This window comes from Trichomonas vaginalis, chromosome I (genome assembly GCF_026262505.1).
Source record: "Trichomonas vaginalis G3 chromosome I, whole genome shotgun sequence".
Classification (NCBI taxonomy): Eukaryota; Parabasalia; order Trichomonadida; family Trichomonadidae; genus Trichomonas; species Trichomonas vaginalis.
The window spans coordinates 20,189,193-20,215,131 of record NC_067203.1 but is presented as its reverse complement, the minus strand read 5'-3'; the positions used below and the strand labels follow the sequence as shown (position 1 = coordinate 20,215,131).

Here is a 25,939-nt window from a genome sequence, read left to right as displayed (position 1 = left end):
ATGTCTAAATCGATATAATGCTATTTTAAGAACAGAAGTTAATAAAAAAGTAAAAAATTTAAAAAAATATAATTTGATGGTTTATTATTCGCTTTTAGTTATTGTAAATAAAACAAAAGCATAAGAAATAACAATTAAATAAGATATATTATTTAAAATAAGGTGCATAATTAATAATTGCCGTCCAAATGAGATAAACAGGGAGAGTTAGTACGGATGTCCAATACAAGCTATAAGAAATCATTGATTCTCCAAGTTCGAAGGTTAATGAGAGGTGATAAGCGTACATTGCGACAGGAGCTGCATTTGACAAGATAAGGAACTTTGTAACATCCTTGTCCTGACCAATTAATGCGGAAAATCCCCAAGAAAGTGCTGGTTCTACGAAGAAATGGCATAATACAGCAACAATTACGTCCAAAACTGGAGCATTCTTGAAGGAATGGTTCCAGATAACGACACCATTGCAGAATAAACCAGCTGCGAAGATGGCTTTTTCGAGATCTGTAACTAATCCCTCCAAAAACTTTGGCATTGAGATTCCGATCGCGCTCCAAATGATTCCGAGAATTCCACAGATGGTAAATTGGTTGACAAAAGCCCAGAAAATAAGCCAATTCTTTGACCAGTATTTTGCAGGTTTTTGGGCTGGTTTATCAGTAGGAACATCTGGTGGAGGTGGTTCTTGCTTTGTTTCTTGTGGTTCCTCTTCTTTTGGCGTGTCTGTTGGTGTATTTGATTCTTTATTTTGATTATCGGAATTGTTTGCTTCGTTTGGCTTGCTGTAGCTTTGGCTTTGATCTTCATGATGATCTTCTTCGAGCTCATCTTCTTGTACTTTAACAATATGAGGATTTCCGTTTTCATCAATAACTTCTACTTCTCCTGTTGAAGAAACATCAGCCATTTCCTCCTCTTCTTCTTGGTCTGCATTTGGAACTTCTTTTGGCTCAAGAGGAGGTACTGGATCTTGTGGTTCATGTTTCGTATTCATTTTCTTTTCACAGTCTGGAATAAATGTGAGTGCAAGTATCTCATGGAGTGGGACTATGCAAAGGTATTGAAGGAAACATGCTAATGCAGCGTGAGCAGCGATAGATGGTGTAAATAAGATTTGAGAAATTGGAACTGCATAGTATAAGAAGTCTGTTTGGCATAAAGACATCGCATTCTTAAGGAATTTCATGGAAACGGATTCGTCAGGATGATAAATGAAAGCATAAACTAAAGATATGATGTGTAAAACGCCTTGAACTAAAACAGCTTGGAGAAAAGACATCCATGTGTCTTTCTTAAGCTTACTATTACCTATTTCGCGGAAAAGCATTGCAGCCATCGGTACTAAATAAACTAATCTACGAATTGAATAAACATCCTTTGGAGTAAAGATCTTCAAACCACCGCAAAGAAGGCCTATGAAGATAATAATCCATACGGCAGCATATATCTGAAAGGCTTGTAACCAGTCCAGCATATTTCTGAATTGTTTAATCGTTCTAATCCTATCAAAATTTGAAAAAATTGAGAGCGATATAAGTTTTGTCGTTCATCGATTTAGTTTATAATCCATTCAATATGAAGTGATAATAAAACAGTAAAATAAATTATAACCTTGAAATATGGAAAGATTTGACAAAAAAAGTTATCAATTACGAGGTTAATGTTGTTGCATGCTAAGATCAGTCATAATGTAAACCTCTCAATTTTATTGTCGTGGGAAGTATCTCAATTCCTTCAAAAAAATTGAAAAACTATTTAATTTTAAAAATATAATACTTTTAATTAGTTAATTAATTGGAGATATTTTTAAAAAATCACTTTTGATAATACTTTTGAGAACTTTAATTAAAAAAATATATTCAAAAATATCCAGGATATCAAGAGGGAATTGTTCCTTATGAGGTATATAGTTATGATGTATACCTCATAAGGAACAATTCCCTCCTTAAAACGAGAAAACTTGTTCGAAATTGTTTATCATTTCGAACAAGTTTTCTCGTTTTTAATAACAAACTAAAGGCTATGAGGCACTGATTATATATTAGTGCCTCACAGCCTTTAGTTTCTAATAGATAGCTGGGAAACTTTCTCCAAATGATAAGTTATTCAGAGAAAGTTTCCCAGCTATCAAGAGAGAATTGTTCCTTATGAGGTATATAGTTATGATGTATACCTCATAAGGAACAATTCCCTCCTTAAAATCGTAGACATTTTTATACTTATTAATCAACCATTCAAAATCATATTCCTCTGAAAAGTTATTTTATTAAAAATTTAGAATTTTAATAAATATAGAGTTTGAATTTCATACAATACCTATATATTTTCAATAATGGAATTTGAAAACCATTCTCAAAAGTTCTCAGAAAACCTTTTTTTCATTAATTTTAAGAAATCTGAGTATTAAATTAAGTGATAAATTCGTTTGACACTACTTTAATTTTTAAATTCAAAAAATTATATGTGCTTCTTAAAATGACTCAAAAAAATTTTATTATAAAATAATATATAATATTAAAAATCCCACAACATTTTTTACTTTACATAATCGTACTTCCTCGACGATTAATTTCCACTCAATTTCTATCGTTGACCGAACTTAGCATGCAACAATGTAAATATAGACGCACTGTACAGGATGAATATTTGGGATTCAACGGTGTCTTTCTCCAAAAAAGAAAATTTTTCAGATACAATTTACATTAACCGCGCTACAATGTTTTATAATAAAAATATTTGATGGTACATTAATAACTAAGATCTTTTAGCCAAGAATTTCTCATATTGTAGCAATAAAAGTTAAAATATAACAATTTATTTTAAAATAGAACAGAAACATATAAAGAAAGTATAATTAATTATCATATTTCACAACAAGCTCGTTAAATCCTGTGGCCTGATCGAATTCTCGTGTGAATTGGATTCCAAAATTATTTAAATTTACAAGAACAATTTCAGCAGTAGTTTCTATTAGAGACCCTTTAACTAAATGTCCTCCGAAAACTTGTCCTTTATTATCAGAAACTGAAATATGAATGTGAGCCTTTCCTTGGCTTATTGTTCCTGTTAATGATACGATTTCTAGCGGTCCAGGGATAGGGACAATGACTTGATCTGTTGCTGTTGCTCCAGCTAATCTTACATGGCATTCTTTTAAGGAACCAACGCAAGTAACAATAGCGCAAGCATTACAACCATTTTTAACAGCTTGTTCTTGTATTGATGTGTATAAATCTTCACCAGGACGTAGCCTGAATGCAATATAACCCTTTCCAGAACTCATAGTGAAATGAAAAAAAAAAGACAAAGTCACTTTTTGACTTATATTTTTAGACAATGGTTAGAAAAGAAGCTCCACCAAGAGTCAAAACAGCACATCATCGCGGCCGTGGAGGTCGTGGAGGCCGTGGAGGAAGAGGTGGTAATCGTCAAGCCCCTCAATTAGAATCTAATGAATGGAGACTGAGACAACTTGAAGAAAATGATTCACAAGATGAACTTCTGAAGGCAACAATTGATGCATGCTCTAAACAACTTCCACTTCCAGTTTCAAATAAAGAAGTTTCTTTTTCTGAAGAAGATTTAAACAAGATAGCCGAAAAACTTTCAAAGCTTTCTCTACAAGAGCAAATGGAAACCAATTTTTTGGTCCCTGTACCTCCAATGGAAGATGAACCTCCTGAAGAAAAAATTGTACCAACTCCTGTAGCAGAAAAGCCTGTTGTGCAAAAGAAGGAAGAACCAAAAGATTTGGATGCATGGTTGAATGGTCTTTTAGGATAATTTTTATGATTTAATTCAGATAATTCTCAATTTATTTTTTATTGAATATCCAGAGGCAAATTTGCCAAATCATGTATAACTATGTTCTACCTTAATCAATACTTATTATATATATATCGATTTTCATTGTTTTTTTGTACTAAATATACTGTTATTACTATAAAATATCTTAAATACCTATAAAATTCATTCTTATTGACTGAACTAAATCTATGTATAGTTGTTGGAAATCAATTTGTTGTATTTTATTTAACTTGAAACATATTAATCTCTAAAATGAGTTACACTCAATCAAAGTTTGTGTATAGCCCTATGAGTTGAATTATATTAATTAATTCGGTCATGGCTTCAAATCATGACCAGATATTATTTTCGATTCCAAGCATATGTATATGGACGGCATTGTAGTGCATAGCATGTTTATCCTATGGAGTAAAAATCACATAATTCAGATTTTGCTGATTAGGAAACGTTACTCGAGTTTTATTTTATTTGTCACTTTTTAGAATGCTATCACAGACAAAATGTACTTTTGTTAAAGGCTCACGCGGATGCGAACAGAAAATGTATCATTGCAGAACCTGCGGCCTTGTTAATGAATTGGGCTGCTGTGAAGCTTGTGCAAAAACTTGCCATGCTGGTCATGCACTTGTTCCGGTACATGGTACCCAATACTTTAACTGTGACTGTGGGGCTGAATGTGGAAAGACGCCATGCAAGTGCTCTTTAAGAAATTCATTATGCTCAAATTTGAAAATTGGTACAAACGTTCCTGCTCAACATGCCTGGGTATGCCTTACATGCGCCATGGGCGAATATGATGGTATCTGCAATGTTTGCGCAGAAACTTGTCATAAAGGTCATAAACTTGTTGACAAAGGCATCTGGAATGGCTTCACATGTGCATGCGGATCAAAAGGAGCCACTTGTCAATGTAAGGAAATTAAAAGTGATAAACCAAAGTCGCCAACCGTTGCTGAACGTTTGAAAACAGCAGGAATTTCTTCACCTCGAGTAATTTCTTCGCCAAACAATTCTACTCCACGCGAAATTGCTTCCCCTGCCGCTCAAAATCGAATTACAAATCCTCAACCAGTTCAAAAGAGGCGTTCATCAATCATAGATGAGAATGCTCCTAAAGAAGAACTTGAGCAGGTTCCAAAAGTTAAGCCACATGTTACATTCTATAATATTTAAACTCAATTGTTTGTTATTATGCCTGATTAATAAAAATGCTAATCATTACATCCTACTTATTTTAAGTGATTACTTTATGTTTCTCCGTTTTTATTGTTTGGCTTGGATCTAACTTTCAGAACCAAATTCAATGAGTTGAAGGCAAATTCGAATGTGTTTCAAGTGCATTAACATAATGTAATTTTATTGTATGATCAGTAACCTTCAATGTAATTCACATTATTTTTTTGTAACGAAAAAAATTCAAATGAAATCTAAGAAGAACTTACCACGTAAGTCTAATTATCTTTATGACTTTGCGGCTCACCCAGATCCTCGAGATGTTGTATGTGGTCTCCTAAATGGTGTGGATATACTTCTTGTTGATCCAAACTTATATCCTGCCATTGTTGATCCGTTAAATCTGTATAAAGGAAGATATATGGACTCTGGTGATGATAAAGTAGTTGAAAAGATAGAATTTATCTTAGATTATATGAAAAAATACCCCGAAAGACAAATGATGGCACAAAAATTTGCACCATTAACAAGAGCTCCTCGTCCGAAACCAAAACCATATACACAAGAGCAAGCAGAAGATGAAGTTCAATATCTAATCGATGGAAATCCCTTCAAAACATACAATCCAGATCAATATCAACAGTTGATTGAAGTTCTACGCCAAAAACGTAATCACTATACCGACATTCAAGAGTTCGATACTGCAGATATGTATTCAGACAAACTCAAACAGTTAATTCAACTGTCTGAAGCAGCGGCTACCCTTGAAATGTCTCAAGAACGAGCAGAAGAGCTTAAAGCGAAAGTAGCTGAAGCAGAAGAATCATACGAAGATATGAAAGTTCGTTGGAATCGTGTTCTCAATAATTTTTACGCTGCTCGTAAAGAAAATCTTACTAACCTTGTTAAAGAACAAGAAGAGGAATACAATAGAGCTGCTTCAAAGCTTCAAAAATCAAGGCCAAGATCAATTCCAAAAGTATCTCCAGCATTACTTGAACTTAAGAGACGTGAAGAAAGCCTTGTTGCTGCCAAGAAATACATTGAAGCTTCAGAAGTGCGTGCAGAGATAAATAAATTTGAATTTACTGAAGAAAACACTTTTCAGCAGCAATGGGATGCATCAACACGCCATGCATTGCAACATCTTGAAAAGAAGCATGACCAAATATACAAAATCAGAGAAGCAAACTTAAAACGCGATGAATTGAATTTAATTAGAAATATGGATAATGAATTAAATGCAGCTCAGCATAAATTGGAAACTCTCAAGAAGTTATACGAGAAAACTGAGATGTTTATTGCTCCTATCCAGCAAGTTGCAAACAATGCAAACCCAAGTCCTCCGGCAACAGCAAGATCATGTCTTCCACCAATTAAAATGCCTGCTAAGAATGAAAATGGCCCTGCTTCATTCAGGCAGAGAGCTCTGTTGAATATGAAAATTTATACACGAAAGCCACCTAAATCGGCAAGAACTTTGAATCATTGATTGGGCTCGACTGTATGTTTTATTCTGTTTTAAATTATTATGATAAATTTAGTAATTAAAATGTTTTTATTTCAGTTAATTCACATTATTATCAAACAAAAACTGCACACTAATTGCAAAATTACATATTGTTTATATCATCCGAATTGTTACAGCGTATAATTGCAAAAATTTCAGAACAATTACTTTTTTTATTGCTATTCGGATCTTATTAATACAAAATTTCAAAATGTATGAAAAAGTGGAGAAATTTCATTGATTAAGAGCACGAATAAAGTCCGTAAAAAGAATGTTCGATGCATCAAACTCAAGATAAACATTCATTTACATTGAAAAACAGCTTACGATTGTATTGGCAGCAAGAGTACTCGAAAGTTAGCAATGATATTTCGGATAATGAGAATCTAACCTCCGAATTTACAAAACTCAAACCGTTCGTAAAATTTTTAAAATTGAATAAATTTGCCTGTCAGAAAAAGTCTGATTCAAAAAAATAAGATATTTCCTGTACTAACTAAGCTTTAAATATTATTCATATATGAAAACTTATACTTTAGTGGTGAACAAATACTGAACTTATTGCAATGATAATTTAGATTCATCAACGCATGTAAATCCAACGAAAACTTTCTGTGTTTCATTACTGAGGGATGGTCCTGTTTCAATAGAAGCAGCGATACTTTCTGTAGTAAATTGTTGATCGAAATGAGAAACGTCGGAAACGGATGTAAGCGGTGGAATCCACTCTGGTGTAGTCTTTCTAGCAATTACGTCGTCCCAGTCGAGTGATGCGAAGAATGGATGTTCCTTAATCTCCTCAAAATCTCTATCTCCACCTCCGAGACGTAGATTTGGATCTCTTTCGAGAAGCTTTGAGAGTAAGCTGCATGCGTTTGGTGAAAGATATGGCGGATATGAAATTGGGTCGTTAATAATTGAACGATACATCTTTGTCATGTTTTCGTCGTAGAAAGGCGGGAGACCTGTGAGCATCTCGAAGAGGAGAATGCCGAAGCTCCACCAGTCAACGGCTTTTGTATATGGAAATTGTTGAAGAATTTCTGGAGCAATATACTCCGGAGTGCCGCAGAACGTTGATGTAGTTGTGTTTGTTCCCATCTTGCCCTTTGCAAGACCGAAATCTGTGATTTTAAGATGACCGTTTTCATCCACCAAAATATTTTCTGGCTTAAGATCGCGATAAACGAATCCGAGGCTATGGAGATGTCCAAGACCAAGGGCAATTTCAGCAGCGTAAAGCCTGGCGCGATTCTCGCTGAACTTCTGCTCTTCTTTAAGGCGGGAGAATAATTCGCCGCCAGGAACGTAATCGATAACCATGAAGATCTTGTCTTCGTTTTGGAATGTAAAGTGGGCTGAAACGAGGAATGGGAATGTAGATTTGAGAAGGACGTTCTTTTCTGTTAAAATTTGTTCGATTTGATCGAATTCTTCAAGAAGTCTCTTTGACATGGATTTCATGGCGAAAATCTGACCGGTCTTCTTGTACTTGACAAGCTGAACTTTGCCATAGGTACCTCTGCCAAGAACGCTCAAAATTTGGAAATCATCTTCACTAATATGAGTTGGGTCCGGTGGTTTAGCACCTTTCATGGCAATCTGTAGCGTCGATATCCATTCATCAACTTCTTCTTGTTTGTCGCCAACAATATAATAAGTTCTCTGTCTTGGAACGACAATTTTGAATGCTGGTTGACGGGAAACTTCTGGGGCTTTTTCTACTGCTGTGGCTTGATCTACGAAAATACGGCCTGACTCTTTTTTACCAGGTTCAGTATAATAATAGAGAGTTCGTCCTAATAAAACAAACCATCTCTTTCTCCAGGATTTTATGAAGCCGCCTTGTTTGGTGAGCCATCCGGTTTTTACGACAAGATTATTAGTTGCATCCATAAGCTATTTCTGTGGTTTGAATTGAATGTAAATTTCAACCGTCAGGTGGCAATAAACTGTCAGCTCGGCAAACCCAAATTTTAGCTAAAAGTGACAGGGGAAAAAACGTTTAGTATTAAAAAAAAAGACCGATGAGAGCTTCGTTCGAAATATAGAGGGAACTGAGAATGCGCAACCATTCTCAGGGAATATTGGATGCTATTCCCGTTCCCTCTGTATGGAAAATTGAGGTTTTCAAAGGGAGTTAAAATAATATCAAATTTATACTAATTTACTTCAAAATACAAAAGTATTTGACAGCTAAAATTAGTTACTTTAGCAAGCCTATCAATACCCTTTTACGATTATTGTTACTTTTTCGAAATAAAAGTAAAAACAAATTTATACTAATTTACTTCAAAATACAAAAGTATTTGACAGCTAAAATTAGTTACTTTAGCAAGCCTATCAATACCCTTTTACGATTATTGCTACTTTTTCGAAATAAAATAAATTTATTATCAAAAACCTTTTTTTTTCTTAGTAAAAATAAACGAAATTTTTTACCTTATGAACTTTTGATGGAAATATGCAAATTTAAAATAATAAAGAAAGCCGCGAGCGAAGCGATCGGCTTAGTTCGAAGATTTTGATTCAAATCTTTGCTGATCTGTAATTCGCGGAAGCCGCGAGCGAATCGAGCGGCTTAGGTCTAAGATTTTGATTCAAATCTTTGCTTATATTCCTTAAATTCTTTATGAAACTCGCAACAGTTCCATAAAAAATTTTAAATTCTAAACTGTCGAAATTACCGATCGGTAATCACACCCTTCACGGGTGTGTCACTTTTTACAGGCGTGTTACTTTTAGCTAAAATTACCCCTACTCCTGTCAGCTCTAGTAAGAAATTCTTTTCATATATCACGGATATTAATAAATGCATATTTTCTTATTAATTTCACTTTTTGAGATTAAAATCCTAATCTTGATAATAAATTAGTAAAATTGCATATACTTTGGATGATATTTATGATCGACATGAAGATAAATCGATATCTCTAAATATTTTTGATGGAATCGCATATTAATGCATTTTGAGGTATAACGGCCAAATATTTGTGTTATTGGTCCATATCTATCATATTTGTGATATACTATTATTTTGATATTCCAATAATTTCTTTGACTATGATTTACAATGTATTTGATTCATTACAGTATGCTAATATTGATTATTTAATATAGTATATGAAACTATATGACCTTAAATTAACAAAAAAAAATATGATTTAAAATAAAAGCAAGAAATAATATACAACATGTTTATAACACATAAGATCTTTATTAGGTATTAACATAAAAATAGTATAAAAAGTGTTTAATGAAATAAATTAATGTGAAAGAACTTCAAACTGATTTGATGTAACTTGTGAAAATGATGTGAAGTAATAATCGGCCAAACTCTTGATTGTCTCTGTTCTATCTTCTGAATATTTATCATAAATTGCGCAAACTTTCATTCCAGCAGATTTTCCTGCAGTAATTCCGTTTGGGATATCCTCAAAAACTAAGCATTCTTCTGGTTTAACTTCGAGTTCACTTGCAACAGCTAAATAAATGTCTGGGAATGGCTTTCCACGATTTACTTCGCAAGCAATCTTTGTAACATCAAATAATTGTCCGATTTGGTGGTGGGCCAAGCAGCATTGAAGAATATCTTTACCATTACTTGTTGCGATGCCTGTCTTAATATCATGTTCATGAAGGTACTTTAAGAAATCGTAGGCTCCATCTTTAAGTGGGATTTTTGTAGAATATTGTATTAATGCCAATCTGTTCACTTCTGCCGACATTTCTTCAACAGTCATCTTAAAATCAAAGCGGTCAATGATGTACTGCATTGTTTCTTTGAATCCCATTCCTTCAATTGACTTCTGGAAATCTTTCGGAACTTCAACACCGCAGCTTCCAATTAACTCATTGTCAATCTCCTTCCAGACGTTCATTGAGTCAACAAGTGTTCCATCAAGATCGAAAATGACTGCCTTAATGTTGTCTAACATTATCTAAAATGTCTTTGTAAAAATAAATTTTAGCTGATTCATTTTTTTTTCTCAAATTTTGAAAAGACATTTTCAGATAATCAATTGCTTCTTTCGAAATGATGGCCATGTTTTGAATTAATATTACTGGCTATGTTTAGATGATGTAAGGGTTTCGTTTTGCTAAAATTGTCACTTTTATAGCATATTTGTTTTTGGATGTTTTGCGAAACCAAAAAAAAAAAAAACTATGATATACAATGTGTGTGTAAAGAAAATACTTTATTTACTAGTTAAAAAATCATTTGGTATTGATCAAGTTATTTTTTCTGGATAAGATATTATATGGATAATTGGATAGAAAATACAATTATATAATCTTGTACCTGGTTTAATTAAGCTAATTGTCATCAGAAACTTGTAATTTTTATGAATTTCAGATTTTCTTTTCATTACTGCTTTTCTTAATAGGTCAAGTTCTTATTTACGTTATAAAGTATGATATTTACAAATATCAAGTTATCATGTTTTTTGAGAAATTATGAGAAACAAACAAAAATGAAAAAGATAGGAATAGCAATGAATATTGATGTGGGTATAGAAAATGTAAGAGATATGAATGCAAAGCAATCAGTATTTAGGATATTGACCATAGATTTCGAAAAAAAAATGCTGCATATTGAGCGAAAACTATGATTATATTATAAGGCTGTCATTTAAAGCATAATGAAACTATTCCCTTTTCATTTTAATCGAATAAGATAGTAAAGATTTTTGAATTAGCTAGAAACTGATGAGATGTTTTCACAAATCAGATTTTTAATCTCTATAATGCATAATTCACTCAATATCTCAATTTTGATATTGCGAGATATTTTTGCTATCGGTTTCGCAATTTTGACACAATAGCAAGAGGGTTCTATAAGCATTATTATCAACGTAGAATCTGAATATCATATCAGAAAATGTCGCAAATCTGACATTTACACGACCAAATAGCAAAAATAATTGAATACTTTTCGCAAAAACTTTAAAAATCGATAAAAATATGAAATATAGATATTAAAGAGACTTTTTATATAATATTCATAAAGATTTTCCAAAAATATGATACCGCAAAATTAAAAAAGTGACGTCTTGAGTGGAGTCAAAGGTCGAAATTGCTAGCTAAATGTTTTTTTAGCGAAATTGCGTATTGTACGTTTTTTTCGCAAAACGAAACCCTTAGATGATGGAAAGGTACATGCACGAGACTTCCCAACGATAGATTTTCAAATAAATAGGATACTTAGAATCAGTAGGCTCCAAATATGAATAATATGATCTTATTTTGAAAAGTTATTAAGATAATAAAAAGATTTGTGAATTATATTTTAATTTCCCTAATTTTTATCAAATAATCATCAAATTATGATTTATATATCAAATGTAATTTCAAATAGAAGTAAAAATCAATATTCATATTCTGTATTCTAAATTGAAGTATTATTGGAGCTTTTGAATGTAACTATACCATTTCCAGCTTACATGAATATGATCCATTATGTAGTATCCAGTTTCTCAGCTAAATAAGAGATTTGAATATTAACTTTTGAGGATTTGACTGGAAATAGTATAATGAAAATGAGTCATTACAGAAATATTTTATATTCAATAAACCTTTTTTCGTAAATGAGAGTTCTTATCATTTATCAAAAATCGCAAGAAGTCTCTTGAAAATCTTGGAGTTCCTCAAGAAACGATATTATTCAAGATGCATGTCGAGACAATTTAATCAAATTAATCAGAAATCGAAGCAAAACCTCACATTTATTAATAATTTTAAGTAAAATTTAAAATTCAAGATTAGAATGTCTACTGAATGCTAACAAATACGAATAAAATCTCATCTCTCGACTAGGATATTAATATGAAACAGGTTTTCGTTTAAATCTAATATAAAAATGAATAAAAACTCTACTTTTACACTTTTTATTCAAGTATTTTACTAATATAGATCATGGTTTATCAATACTTAGTACTATCTTTTTTGAAACAAATGAGAATAAGGATGATATTTGTGATTTTAAATAATTTTTTAAGATTCGTCTTTAATTCATCACATTGTGAGATGTATAAAGCATTCCCATAACTCATTCTGCTTAATTGATCAATTCAAAATTCCAAAAAAAATTCAAAAATTCAAAAATGAAAATCAAAAATTTAATTTTTCTCTCGAAAAAATTAATTTCAAAAAAAATTTGGAAAATAAAAGTATTGTATAATTAGCCAAATTGTCAAATTAACACCTTTTTTCTCATAAAAAACACCTAATTTTTGATTTTGATATCATATTTGATATAATGTCATTTAAGAGTTGATTTAATGTCATCATTGTTGATGAAAATATTAATACTATAACAAAATTCTTATTTTAAGATAGTAAAATAATAACGTTTTTATTTCAACAACAACAAGTAAATAGATGAATGGATACGTACTGTATTCGCATAAATGTAGTAACTATCATCTAGATTTGAGTTATGAATATTCCATCAAAATGTATAAATTTGAAATCAGAAATATCCAAAGATTATGTGAGGAACTGTACACTAATTATAGAGGTAATTTTAATTCATAAGTAACTTATATAATAAAACCGATTTTTAATTTCTTATTGCAAAATTTTCCTCAAATCTTAGTAACTTTTTCTATATTCAAGTCATTTGAATATATATCATAAGGTAAGTAAAAAACCAAAATTACGAGGAATTCTGTCGTTGCATTTTGGAGTTGCAAAATTTCGATTTTTAATGTGGGATTTTAGCATGTGTAATCTTGTTCTTATCTCAACGCGAGGGTATAGCTGCAATATGATTTAAATTAAAGAAGTTGAACTTAAATTGAATAATGCTGGAGAATAACTGACAATGCAACTAATTGTATATTACAAGATAGTTGCCAATTGGAGTAATAAATTATTCTGCATCAATCATTTCTTTCATTTCTGGCATGGCGAGCAGAAAGAAAGCGATCAGTAACCCTAGGAAAAAAGAAGAGGGGTGTCACTTTTCGTGAATGTACCTTTGATGATGGATCCCTCATTTGGTTTCTCGTTTTATCGAATGTTCATTTTTTTTATGTTCATTTAATAAATTGTCCGTAAAAATTGAAATTATTGAATTGAATTGAATAAATACACGGACAAATAAATATATAATCAGCATCAATCATCAAAAACTTAAGATAGTTAAGGGTATTCCTATTGACTTAACACTTAATCTGGTATGCTATAAGATTAGATTCCATTCAATCAACATATCAATTCAAAAAATAATCAAAGATAAAGAGACAGCATGATCATAAATGATATAAACGTGAGATGTTAATAATAAATACAACTTTAATTTTGTTATCAACAATTACTTCTCTTAGAAACAATTTGCTTTGATATAGAATATCCATATTTAACATATTCTATGACTGCACATTATATGAGTATAGAATTATTGTTCTAACAATGCTTATTTTAACCTTGTCTATAAAGAATATAACCCAAATCAAATTGATTTTTTATTCATTCAGGATGAAAATGCAATATATATCAAATTATTTTATTACAATGCATGCATGGAATTGAATTTTCTTTAACATGCTCTAAGTTTAAGGATTTTTAGATAAATATTTCTTAAAAAATTCAAAAACAATGTTTGTTTCTACATGAAATATCAATTGATTTCATTTTTATTGTGTTTTTCTTATTTAGAATTCATGTTTTACCTCTAAAATTTTCATTAAAATTAAAAAATGAAGTTCAAATTATATTTTTTGCAAATGAAATATGATTATTCGAATTTTTTGGGGAGGAAAAATGACTCATATAAAAGTTCTAAAACATATTATGAGGTGAATGAATGATGTTTTATTGAAAAATTCGATAGAAAATATATTTCCTTAAAAATATCATTAGAATATGTAATATCTTAAGAAAATCATTAATCACATTCATGAGTTACAAAGCGTTTTACAAGTGTTTGAAGTCTATAGTTAGTGGTGTAAATATTACAGTAAACAATATATAACACGTTGACAATATCTGTAAATTTATAGCAAATATAAGAGATAAACTTTACAATTAATGTGAGCGTTTATGATAATTTTTAGTTTAAGAGAATGATAAAAAATTGGAAGTGATTGTCACTTGTATTTGGGGTTTATTGACTTTTAGTAACGGTATATATTTCATGTCTTATTCGTACGATCATTAAAATTATAACTTTCATGTGAATAAAATAATTTCGATTTACTAATATTAGTTATCCTTAAAAACGGAGCCATAGATTCGATCGGTTAGGTCATGAAATAGATGCCACCCTAACAAATTAGGTTTTGGTGCGGCGTCAATCGTCACTAAGAACGAAAGAAAAATTTACGTAAAGTAATTTGCTCAATTTACAAAAAACTACTTTAGTTTTTGATTTCCATGTTTTTGGAGATACTTGGAATGATATTGAAAGCGCAATTCTTCGTAGTTCAAGGAGAGATGGAAACACTTGAATGGCTAGGAATTTTATTTTCATCAATTGCTTTCATTCTATATATCATCCTTTTATTCGTTACTCTTAAGCTCTGTTTCTTTACTCGTCCGAAAATCGATACAATATAGACACCATCATTCAAAACTTAACACTTCAAATTTTTCAAATCTATCTATTTGAAAAATCAGATATACAGTAGCAATTGAATGCATAATATCATATCGATACCGTATAGATATGTGACACAAAGCTGCACTCCAGAAATAGTAACATTTAGCGTAAATATTACTATTTTGCTTTCCAATGATCCACCGAACGACAGATTCTATTTAAAAGTTATATCGTACATCATAATTAGTGCACGATTATCGATCATTTAATAAGTTTTTGATAATTTTGCCTCTTCAATAAATTTATTGAGAGGAAAGCTTTTTCATAATTATATTAGTATAGCCATAATTATATAAATGCATACTAGTTAGCTCCGATGCCCTTTAAAATTAATAAATTAAGAGGGATAATATTGCTAATAATACTCGAAACCAATGAACTTTATTATTGTATTTTTGAACTTTGTTATGGATAACAATGAGCTTGTTTATTATCATTAAAAGAAAAACAAAGAAAGATAAAAAAAACAATTAATAACATCCAATAACGAAGTAATAAGCATCAATCCTCAAAATTAAGAATTGTCATTACCTATTAATGCAGACATAAATGATTCTTCGTCGAAAATTGAGTTGCCAATCATCTGGAATAGACGATCGAAAGGATTTGCACTCGCGACCTCAATTGCAAGATCTGCTTTTGTAGGCTTCTTTTCGTTAACAGGTTCTTCAGTTTGAACTGAAACGGAATCCTGCGTTGGCTTTTTCTGATCTTGCCTAAGTAAGCTTTGCCAGCGATTTCTTATCATATTACCTGTTCTGCCCTTTAGTTGCTTCGCAATTGTATTCCATTTAGGTCCGTGGATTTGATATTGATGTAAAAGAATTTGATCTTCTTCAGGCGTCCATTCGTGGTGATTAATTCTCGGGCATAAATAATTTTGATATCGTTCTCTGCACTGCCTTGGCGTTCTTGTTTGCATGATATTGCTGATTTCTCTCCAATTTGGAGATTTTCCTGATTCCGAAACCAACTTTAAGAGCTTCAAATCCTCTCGCTCACTAAATTTGGTTCGAAGACCTCCTTCTTCTCTAGGTGCTCTACCATTTGGAAGTAATCTATCCATTAAAATCCCGAAAATAAACTTTTAAAATATTAGAAAAAATATCATTGAAAAATTTAATTTTTTAGTTTTACTAGATTAACCAGAACGCACATATTACATTGAGAAAAAATACAAATATTTATTGAATATTTGAGAACTTTCTATGTAGTATTGAATTTCTCTTCTCAACGCCGATGAAAAACTTTTAGGATTGAATACATCCACTTTCAAATTTTGTTGTTTTTGAGGAATATAGTTTCACCATAAGGATTGATGTTATTATGATAATAACGGTTATATATTTCGTTAAGGGAGGCTTCCGACCAGAAAGCTCTCTCAATTTTTTGTGATGTTTACACCAAAAGTGAGATTCGTTAAGCGTTTTTCTCGTTGAATATTGAGTTTCCCGGATTTTGAGTTATTCATAAAGCTCCTCTATATTATACCCTATCTACTGATATGATTATTTTTGAAAAATCTCTTAAATCGACCTGCAGTGAATTTTTAGGGACAATTCGAAATTTTCTAGGCGTTTTCTGTAACGTTTTTTTACGGAATAAAATCCGAAAAATAATTTTTTGAAGAATCATTTGGGTAGAATACTTATCGAAAATTATATTTATTATAATTTTGGTCGATAAAAATAAGCGGATTCAAAACTGGCAAAAACCCTTTCGGCAATTTGTGGACGATTCCGAACCCCCTCATTTTTGAAATTTAATAAGAAAAATAGAATCTTTATTAAATATAGATTTTAAAATGTTGTAAACAGAAATTCATCAAAAGTGACACCTCAGAAAAGCTAAAATATTGAATTTTTGGAACTTTTGATAGAGCACGTTTTTAAATATTAATTACAGTAAATGTATATTTTGTAAAGATTCTTTTTAATAAAAAATAAAATTTTGAAGAAGAACACAAAATCTTCTGAAAAATAATATCACATAAACTCATATTATTTTCTAATATATAACTATTTTATATAAAAATCAAATTCAATGATCTTAAAAGCGAAGGATAAACCTCAAAATTTACGAATATAATGAGTGGGAATATAATGCTTATCTATCATAAAACCATATGAAATATCAATTTTTGCTTTACGCCTAATTTTTGACGACAATTAGCAAAAAATGTTAAATGTTAACACTCAGTCCATTTGAATATGAAAAATAAAATTGACTTTGATTAAATGTTTTTATTTATCATGCAATTCTTCTTGCGACCAAAGATTTGAATAAAAGTTCAAAAAATAAGATAGCTTAAAAAATAATATACGGTAGTGTTTACTAATAGATGAATAGTATATAAATTCTATTAAAATGGATTTGATCCAAAAAATATAAAATCAAAAATAATTGTTATAATTTAAATGAAGAAGTAATTAAAAACGATTTTATTTATGATCAAATTTTATATATTTTTGGATCAAATCCATTTTAATATAATTTATATACTATTCATCTATTAGTAAACACTACCGTATATTATTTTTTAAGCTATCTTATTTTTTGAACTTTTATTCAAATCTTTGGTCGCAAGAAGAATTGCATGATAAATAAAAACATTTAATCAAAGTCAATTTTATTTTTCATATTCAAATGGACTGAGTGTTAACATTTAACATTTTTTGCTAATTGTCGTCAAAAATTAGGCGTAAAGCAAAAATTGATATTTCATATGGTTTTATGATAGATAAGCATTATATTCCCACTCATTATATTCGTAAATTTTGAGGTTTATCCTTCGCTTTTAAGATCATTGAATTTGATTTTTATATAAAATAGTTATATATTAGAAAATAATATGAGTTTATGTGATATTATTTTTCAGAAGATTTCATTCTATATGCCTATGAAAAGTACTCTCAAAACTAACTTTTTCCTAATTATAATTAAATCTAGAATATTGTATTATGCTTAGTATTATTTCATTTTTCTCATTCAATTTAGAATTTACAAATGTCAAAAAATTGAGAGCTGTCACTTTTGATGAATTTCTGTTTATTACAAAAAAACTTGGTTATAAATTACGAAATTTTCTCACTTGGGCTAAAAAGTGACAATTTGGTCGGAAGCCACCCTTAAGCAGTTTGACATTAAAATATATTGCTTTTAGGAAACCATATCCAATAAATTCCACATGAATAATTCATATCGCATATTATGGTTTCAATTTATTAATAAATTCTATTCAATTCATTGAATCACATAGAAATCTTATAGGATCTATTTTATAATAATCTTTCAAGTTTTGCGACATATAATAGATACTTAGACTAAATAAGCTAAAATCCATTTTTCAAATTGAAAAATTTTGCAAATTACCTCAGACTTTTCAGAGGATTGAGTGGCAACTCAATCCTCTGAAATAGTCTGTGGTAATTTTTAGTCTCTACACTATTTCAATATAAGCTCCATTTTTAAACAGTTTTTAAAAATCGAGCATTGAAAAGTGTGATGAGACTTTATATTTACTTGAATTTTTTTATGGTCCAACGTTGATTTATTTTCATTGTATATTGTAAAAGAATATTGTATTTTGACAGCCATTTTATCGGAATAATTTTTTTTAGTGTGCTACCCTCCAAAATTCAGTTTTGTGCGGTGAAACCTGTTATTGAGGAAAACTGTTGAACCTGGTCGTACCGTTTCGAGCCGTGTTTAAGCCATGCAAGAGTCAGACTTGGATGATATAAGTTATTAGTTGATCTGAATCTTCAATATCTAAGTTGATGTATTATTCTAGTTTTGAGCATACACATAGATTTTAGTGAGTATTTGCATATATGTCTTATCATTTATTAGTGGTTTACCGCATGATTTGCATTAAAATAGAATTGATTTGAGGAATAATTGCAAATAAGCGAGTAATTATGTTATCACATTGGATAACCTATCTTAATATTATATTTTGGACGAATTTTAAGTGTCACAGAAATTGAAAGCAATAATATTTGCGGGAAGATTTGAATGGATATTTCGGTTGGCGGGGAAATTTGAAAGAAAAAGAGGCGCCAAAAAGGTGCCATTTTTCATTTGGTTTTCTCTCTCGAGCAGCCAAGTAAATCTTCATTATTTATTGCACCGCACAACATGCAATGACAAAACATGAAGAAAAGAGTTGGTCTCGAAGAGCTAGCCAAAGAGAATTTCATTGATCTCCTGAGCTATTTCTTTCTTAGTTATTACATCGCACAACATGTAATGATGATAAGTGTAGTAATAAATAGTTTCTGATGATCAATTGCATTAAGGCCCAACACTAATTCCCTGCAGCTGTTTGGACTTTCAAACTAGAGACACCTTTGATACTTTCCATTGACTCTTACCGGTTATCTCACGCCTGTCTCTCTTACTTTTGCGTCTATTCAGATTCATCTTTGCAATCCCAACACTTATTGTATACCACTACTTCTTGACCCATCAAAGGTGTCGGATGTGATTTTACTCGTAAAGGTCAAAGCATTCCCGTCAAATCGCAAAAATGTCATAATCTCATGGTGGACCATAGCTGGAGTCACCGCCGATAATCTACTTGCTGAGATGCTACGCAGCCTTTGGTCTGGCCAATCATAGTGCTGCTCCATCCACATCAGCAAGTGATTTCAGCATCAGATCTCCGCTTAGTCTACCATGAGAGTTCTGCAAGCCAGAAGCGCAATATCTATGCAGCCTAGCTGCAATGGTATAGTAGCTAGGCTGCATGGATACTGCGTTTATTGAGATATTAGTTATACGTCATTGCCCTCATACTTTATACTGCTGCTTCCTGGTCCTTAACGTCCCAGGAATGTAGAATTACTCGAATGAGGCAAAGTCCTTCCGAAGTCTCGCATTTGATGAGAGGCCTCGGAAGGACTTTGCCTTATAATACTTTTACTACAGCTCCATAGTCCCCAAAGGGCTAGGGATTGTGTAATTAGTCGGATATGGCAAGCTGCTCTAAAGTTTCTTTCTCATCATATGGGAGACTTCAGCCGAACTTTGCCCTAAGGTAATTTTGTTGTGGTAGGTGGTTCACAAAGAGCGAGAGAACATGTATGTAATTCATTTATGCTGAAGATATCTGGATGTCTTTCAAAAGAGTAATGAAATCCAGAAATCTTCAGCATAAATTGATGCAGATGTGGTTCTCTGGATCTTTACTGGCCAGAATGCATATAAAAAGTTTCAATATAGTTAAAATAAAGAGTTAGTAATAAATTTCTTATTAATTGTAGAAACTTTTTAATTATATGTTAACTCATATTTCATATCAGCATGGTATCATGTTTTCATAGCGGAGATCTATCTATTTTTATTATTAAAATAAATAGATTTAAACAAAGCTTTTGAACGAATTATCGCAAGAAATGAATACAACAATTTGATAAGTTAATTCTATGATTTGATCTGTTAATATTTTCAGTTTTACTTGGAGAAATTGAAATTTGAATCACAAATTTTCCAAAAAAAATTCAAATTTAAAATTTTGAATGTAATAAATGAGAGATTTTTCATCATTTTCTCTATTTTGAAAAAATTTGGAAAAATAGCATGACTTCTGATTAAAGCACAACTTCAGGGGGAGTGAATGTGTGACAACGCCGAGCTTATTTGCCCATATTTTGATAAAAATTCCAAATTCACGATTCAAGCAACTTAACAAATAGAAAAGTCTTTGGATTTTGCATTCTCATATGAAAAATGTTTTACATTTAATACATCGACCTCAAAATGGCATAATCAAATTTTCAATTTCAATTTAGCAAAAGAATTACTTAGTGGGTTTGCATTATAATCACATGAATTACAGTATGAATATGATTATCACTACGTAAATACTACAATTTTAGCATTAACTACATTATTTCTAATAAAAATTTGAACGCTATGAAGAATGAATCTAGTTTCAACTATATAAAAAGCTTTATTGATGCCAGTCTTAATATCTCATTCTGGGAGACATTGCTAGTGCATGCCTCAGATAATGATACAATTTTGCTCAATCAGAAGTTGATTGGGGAACTTTTGACCGACAAGAGTGCATTATGCACTCCTGTCGGTCGCAGTGTCTCATCCTGGGAGACATTGCCTCTGCATGTCTCCCAGAATGAGACACTGTTCCGCATTGATAACTTGAACGCGGAAGTTTGACCGACAAGAGTGTATTGTGCACTCCTGTCGGTCGCAGTGTCTCATCCTGGGAGACATTGCCTCTGCATGTCTCCCAGAATGGAACAATGTTCCGCATTGATAACTTGAACGCGGAAGTTTGACCGACAAGAGTGCATTATCCAATCTTTTTTGTCATATACCTCAACCCACAAAGACAAAACCTTACATAAAATAGGTAAACTTTGGTTTTCACTTAATAATGTTTATTTTTAATTTTTTGTTCTTTATATAACTTTTTCTTCTACTAAACTATTTTACAGACTCTACTGAGCTATCCTCACATATATACCTGTGACAATAACACATATATACTCCCTTCATATTCTGATCTCATGACATATTACAGCACAAACTATAATTATACAACATACCTCATAAAGTCTGATTTTACCCCTATCTAAGCGTTCAAAACCTATTTTCCCCGCGTAATCTGATTCTTCTGGCTCTGCTGATTCGATTTCTGCTGTCAGATCGTGAAAATATGCATCACACAATGAGATAAACACAAAATACACAACTTAATATTTTCCTTAAAATTGTCAATTCCTCGATCTTGACATATTTATTATTTCCTCCGTTTTCCCTCACAAATATATTTAATTTTCTGAATAAGACGTATAATAAAATGAATATCTTAAAAACTAAAATACAAAATTAATGTTGGGTAATGACTAGATATAGTATGCACTTTTGAATTCATACATTTTTTGAAAAAATTGTATTTTCAAAAAAAGATGTTGTTTCAGTATGAACTTGAAGAGAAATTTTAAGGAAAATATTAAGTTGTGTATTTTGTGTTTATCTCATTGTGTGATGCATATTTTCACGATCTGACAGCAGAAATCGAATCAGCAGAGCCAGAAGAATCAGATTACGCGGGGAAAATAGGTTTTGAACGCTTAGATAGGGGTAAAATCAGACTTTATGAGGTATGTTGTATAATTATAGTTTGTGCTGTAATATGTCATGAGATCAGAATATGAAGGGAGTATATATGTGTTATTGTCACAGGTATATATGTGAGGATAGCTCAGTAGAGTCTGTAAAATAGTTTAGTAGAAGAAAAAGTTATATAAAGAACAAAAAATTAAAAATAAACATTATTAAGTGAAAACCAAAGTTTACCTATTTTATGTAAGGTTTTGTCTTTGTGGGTTGAGGTATATGACAAAAAAGATTGGATAATGCACTCTTGTCGGTCAAACTTCCGCGTTCAAGTTATCAATGCGGAACATTGTTCCATTCTGGGAGACATGCAGAGGCAATGTCTCCCAGAATGAGACACTGCGACCGACAGGAGTGCACAATACACTCTTGTCGGTCAAACTTCCGCGTTCAAGTTATCAATGCGGAACATTGTCCATTCTGGGAGACATGCAGAGGCAATGTCTCCCAGAATGAGACACTGCGACCGACAGGAGTGCACAATACACTCTTGTCGGTCAAACTTCCGCGTTCAAGTTATCAATGCGGAACAGTGTCTCATTCGAGGAGCCCTCGAAAAGAACCTCACATCGACTCTCTCTTTCCGGCATCTTTACCGCATAGAAAACTGCTCGTTCGCAACTTTGTGTGCAATCTAAGAGATGATTGCGGTAAAGATGCCGGGAAGATTGACGCTGCAGCAGAGAATCACTACGGCTCTCTTTTACCGGCATCTTTACCGCATAGAAAGCTGCTCGTTCGCAACTTTGTGTGCAATCTAAGAGATGATTGCGGTAAAGATGCCGGGAAGATTGATGCTGCAGCCCCAGGCCGCACTCAGATTTCATCCCGCTACACAATTGTTCATCCAACAACTGTCATAGAGGTTGAAATTTTCGACCAGAAGTGAAACATATCATTTTTAAGACTGCGGCGCGCAAGCAAGTTTGAACCTTTCAAGGGTGATCAGTCCTTTACTCATTTCAAGACCTCTTGTTGCCTGATAAAACGATACTTCCTTCCTTGTGGGCCATTGAAAACCGCCCAAACCGTCACAACTTGCTTCCTAAATTTTATTTGCGGAGTAATTATCATGCATATTTTATCGGATAATAATATCAAAGCTAAATTTCATATTATTTTTTAAAGATATGCATTTTCTGTCTAAATTTATTTTTTCTGTTTCCAATTCACGGAATAATATTCTTACAAGCATATACATAGCTAATATATATCATTTTAATAATAATAAAACCAAAATGATGTATTCTTCATATAGTTATTTAAAATTCGTTAACTAGAATTGTATTCAGAACGAGGCAAAGTTAGGAGATACATAAAAACCAATAACTTGATAAGTGATACCTTTTTTCCTGATATATCTATATGTGTTAATGTCAAACACGATTTGGAAAAATTAATTCTTTAAATCGGCTTAAGAATAAGACCAACATCAAAAGCATGGATAATAAATTAATAAATCAATGTTTAATTACCGATTCATGCATTTTTTTCAAAATTTCAAATTTCAAATTTTTGTTTCTCCAAAATATTAATTGTTTCCACTAGATTAACAAATAAACAATAAATTGGATTAATGTAATGCCCAATCATTCATTTTAAATTTTAGATTTAAAACAATATTTTTCTCCATATTATTATAACATGAATCGCTATGATATAAGAAATATATTTTCAATATTGAAATTGAAAAATTCTAAAATTTTTGAAATTCAATTTGAGTGTGATGATCGATAACCTATATTTTTTAATTAAAATCTTGTGTCGCTATCATATAAATATACTATTTCTAAATTAAAAATAGAAAAAAAAGTACTATTTAATGATGAAATTGCAAATAATATCAATATATATATATTCATGCTGATATATTTTGGGAACAGATTGGCAATCACATAAATAGGATTGTTTTAGTTTGTTATGGATATAAAACAAATTTTCGAGCTAATTGAGCGAATTTAAATCACAAACACTTATATTTTCTATTACAAGGTATATTTGTAATATACAACCAGTAAATAACTTTCTCTAACTTTTACCAGCTTAGATGATAGCAAATTAGATACGAATTTCATGACCCCTCACCAAATTCCACTAAAACATATACAAATAAAAGTACTAAGTGGGTATCATCTAACCCTAGAATTATAGCTCCTAGGACTCATCCTAGATGGTAGTTCTGGAAAAACACCTGGTTTTTGGAGTTGCAAAAGTTAAAAATTGAGGGTATCTCAATAAAAAAATTATTTTCAGATTTTGGCGCAAAAATTATGTTTTGTTGAGGTAATTGTCGGTTTTAAAGAGAACGAAGAATGATGATAAAGTTCAAAAGCAATATTAAGTGATTGAAAATTTAAGAGTATAAAAATGAAACAAGAGATATGAGTCGCATTAATGCAATCCTTAGATCTTCCTCTCACTACAAACTTAGATCTTCCTCTCACTACAAACTTAGATCTTCCAATCTGAAGACTTAGATCTTCCAATCTGAAGACTTAGATCTTCCTCTCACTACAAACTTAGATCTTCCAATCTGAAGACTTAGATCTTCCTCTCACTACAAACTTAGATCTTCCTCTCACTTAGCTTTGTCGAAAGTTATTTCCTTCGTTTTTATTGGAATTATCTAGTATATCATAATAACTTATTATACCCAGATTTTCCTTACTTTTACCACTCCCCATGTAATTTCTGGGGAAAACGATAATTCATTTTTTTTTATGGATGAATAGATCGTTTTCCTAGAAAGGACCTCATATCTCTGGCTAAAAAGAGTGTCAGATCCTAAATAGATTATTGATCTAGTGTACAAATCCAATAAAAAGCCTATTTTTTTGGCTTTTTTGGTGCTCATTTTTTCGAAGATCTACATGAATATGGGGAAACCATCGGATTTTTTTGGTTAACCCACATCTTCATGTAGTCTGGACTATCTTTCCTCGAAGGACCTCTTTACGGGTGTAAAAACTCATAAAGTTCTCAAAAGATTCATTCTCGATCTCCATGCTGAAAGAATTTACAATAAAAAAGAGATCTACGCATCAAACTACAGCCATAAATGAACTGAACCCCTAAAGCTCAGCTCTTAGTTTATCAAAAACGTCGAAATCCTTCTCATTGCAATCAAATTTTCTCAATAACTCATAAGAAAAATCGAATTTTGATTAAGCCGATGTTATAGGTATCACAAATACTACAAACCTGAGCAATATCGAAATTGCCAGCAAAAGTTTGAAATTGCATTGCTCATATTTGTTTTGTAAACTAAAAATCTGCTTATATTATTCATTAATTTTTTATATATTATTCATATACTTTAATAAAAACAATACTATTTCACCTTAAAAATGAATTTCATAAGTCAATATTATTTTTTTGAAAATGTATCAATTTTCGATTAAAACAACATGAGAATAAAATTTACGCAAAATTATTTTAAAAAATGGTTTTAAAAATTTAGAATTGATTAAGAATAAGATTGCAAGAAGTTTTGAAGTTTAATTTTAAGAAAAAAAATTCGGATATTATTCATGGATCTAAGTAATCTGATATTTGAGTATCGGCACTATGCATAAAACATATATTTATAGTTTTTGGATTTTTATGATTTTAAATATATTCAAATTTGGCAATCCAATAGATTTTTAAAAAATAGGTAAATAAAAATAGATTACATATGCAGCAGATTTAGAACA

The 25,939-nt window shown here is 31.2% G+C and overlaps 8 protein-coding genes and 1 pseudogene across 9 annotated transcripts, besides 6 other annotated features; 4 read left to right on the top strand and 5 right to left on the bottom strand.

The window, feature by feature from the left end:
* Nucleotides 1–59: 59 nt before the first annotated feature.
* Nucleotides 60–1,543, bottom strand: TVAGG3_1018030 (auxin efflux carrier component 1B-related family; the record flags this gene model as incomplete). Its single annotated transcript, XM_001325075.1, has 1 exon — nt 149–1,474. One exon carries the CDS (start codon nt 1,472–1,474, stop codon nt 149–151), a length of 1,326 nt encoding a protein of 441 aa, XP_001325110.1.
* Nucleotides 1,544–2,521: 978 nt separating this feature from the next.
* Nucleotides 2,522–3,301, bottom strand: TVAGG3_1018020 (protein of unknown function (DUF296); the record flags this gene model as incomplete). Its single annotated transcript, XM_001325076.1, has 1 exon — nt 2,855–3,283. One exon carries the CDS (start codon nt 3,281–3,283, stop codon nt 2,855–2,857), a length of 429 nt encoding a protein of 142 aa, XP_001325111.1.
* A 30-nt stretch (nt 3,302–3,331) lies between these two features.
* On the top strand, nt 3,332–3,949 carry TVAGG3_1018010 (uncharacterized protein; the record flags this gene model as incomplete). Its single annotated transcript, XM_001325077.1, has 1 exon — nt 3,337–3,783. One exon carries the CDS (start codon nt 3,337–3,339, stop codon nt 3,781–3,783), a length of 447 nt encoding a protein of 148 aa, XP_001325112.1.
* Nucleotides 3,950–4,290: 341 nt separating this feature from the next.
* On the top strand, nt 4,291–4,980 carry TVAGG3_1018000 (perineurial glial growth protein family; the record flags this gene model as incomplete). The annotated part of the gene is made up of 1 exon (XM_001325078.1): nt 4,291–4,980. One exon carries the CDS (start codon nt 4,291–4,293, stop codon nt 4,978–4,980), a length of 690 nt encoding a protein of 229 aa, XP_001325113.1.
* A 247-nt stretch (nt 4,981–5,227) lies between these two features.
* TVAGG3_1017990 ((methyl)glyoxal oxidase) lies at nt 5,228–6,472 on the top strand (the record flags this gene model as incomplete). Its single annotated transcript, XM_001325079.1, has 1 exon — nt 5,228–6,472. One exon carries the CDS (start codon nt 5,228–5,230, stop codon nt 6,470–6,472), a length of 1,245 nt encoding a protein of 414 aa, XP_001325114.1.
* Nucleotides 6,473–6,974: 502 nt separating this feature from the next.
* TVAGG3_1017980 (STKc AGC domain-containing protein) lies at nt 6,975–8,443 on the bottom strand (the record flags this gene model as incomplete). The annotated part of the gene is made up of 1 exon (XM_001325080.1): nt 7,049–8,386. One exon carries the CDS (start codon nt 8,384–8,386, stop codon nt 7,049–7,051), a length of 1,338 nt encoding a protein of 445 aa, XP_001325115.1.
* Nucleotides 8,444–8,452: 9 nt separating this feature from the next.
* Nucleotides 8,453–9,253: a mobile genetic element.
* A 451-nt stretch (nt 9,254–9,704) lies between these two features.
* On the bottom strand, nt 9,705–10,459 carry TVAGG3_1017960 (pseudouridine 5'-phosphatase protein; the record flags this gene model as incomplete). The annotated part of the gene is made up of 1 exon (XM_001325081.2): nt 9,757–10,428. One exon carries the CDS (start codon nt 10,426–10,428, stop codon nt 9,757–9,759), a length of 672 nt encoding a protein of 223 aa, XP_001325116.1.
* Nucleotides 10,460–15,459: 5,000 nt separating this feature from the next.
* Nucleotides 15,460–16,295, bottom strand: TVAGG3_1017950 (RNA polymerase II transcription regulator recruiting protein; the record flags this gene model as incomplete). Its single annotated transcript, XM_001325082.1, has 1 exon — nt 15,610–16,161. One exon carries the CDS (start codon nt 16,159–16,161, stop codon nt 15,610–15,612), a length of 552 nt encoding a protein of 183 aa, XP_001325117.1.
* Nucleotides 16,296–16,450: 155 nt separating this feature from the next.
* Nucleotides 16,451–16,900: a mobile genetic element.
* Nucleotides 16,901–16,938: a mobile genetic element.
* Nucleotides 16,939–18,112: 1,174 nt separating this feature from the next.
* Nucleotides 18,113–18,149: a mobile genetic element.
* A 1,768-nt stretch (nt 18,150–19,917) lies between these two features.
* Nucleotides 19,918–20,010: a mobile genetic element.
* Nucleotides 20,011–20,056: 46 nt separating this feature from the next.
* Nucleotides 20,057–20,313: a mobile genetic element.
* A 2,036-nt stretch (nt 20,314–22,349) lies between these two features.
* TVAGG3_1017890 lies at nt 22,350–23,245 on the top strand (annotated as a pseudogene). Its single transcript has one exon — nt 22,524–23,013. A coding segment is annotated over exon 1 (490 nt).
* Nucleotides 23,246–25,939: the final 2,694 nt, after the last annotated feature.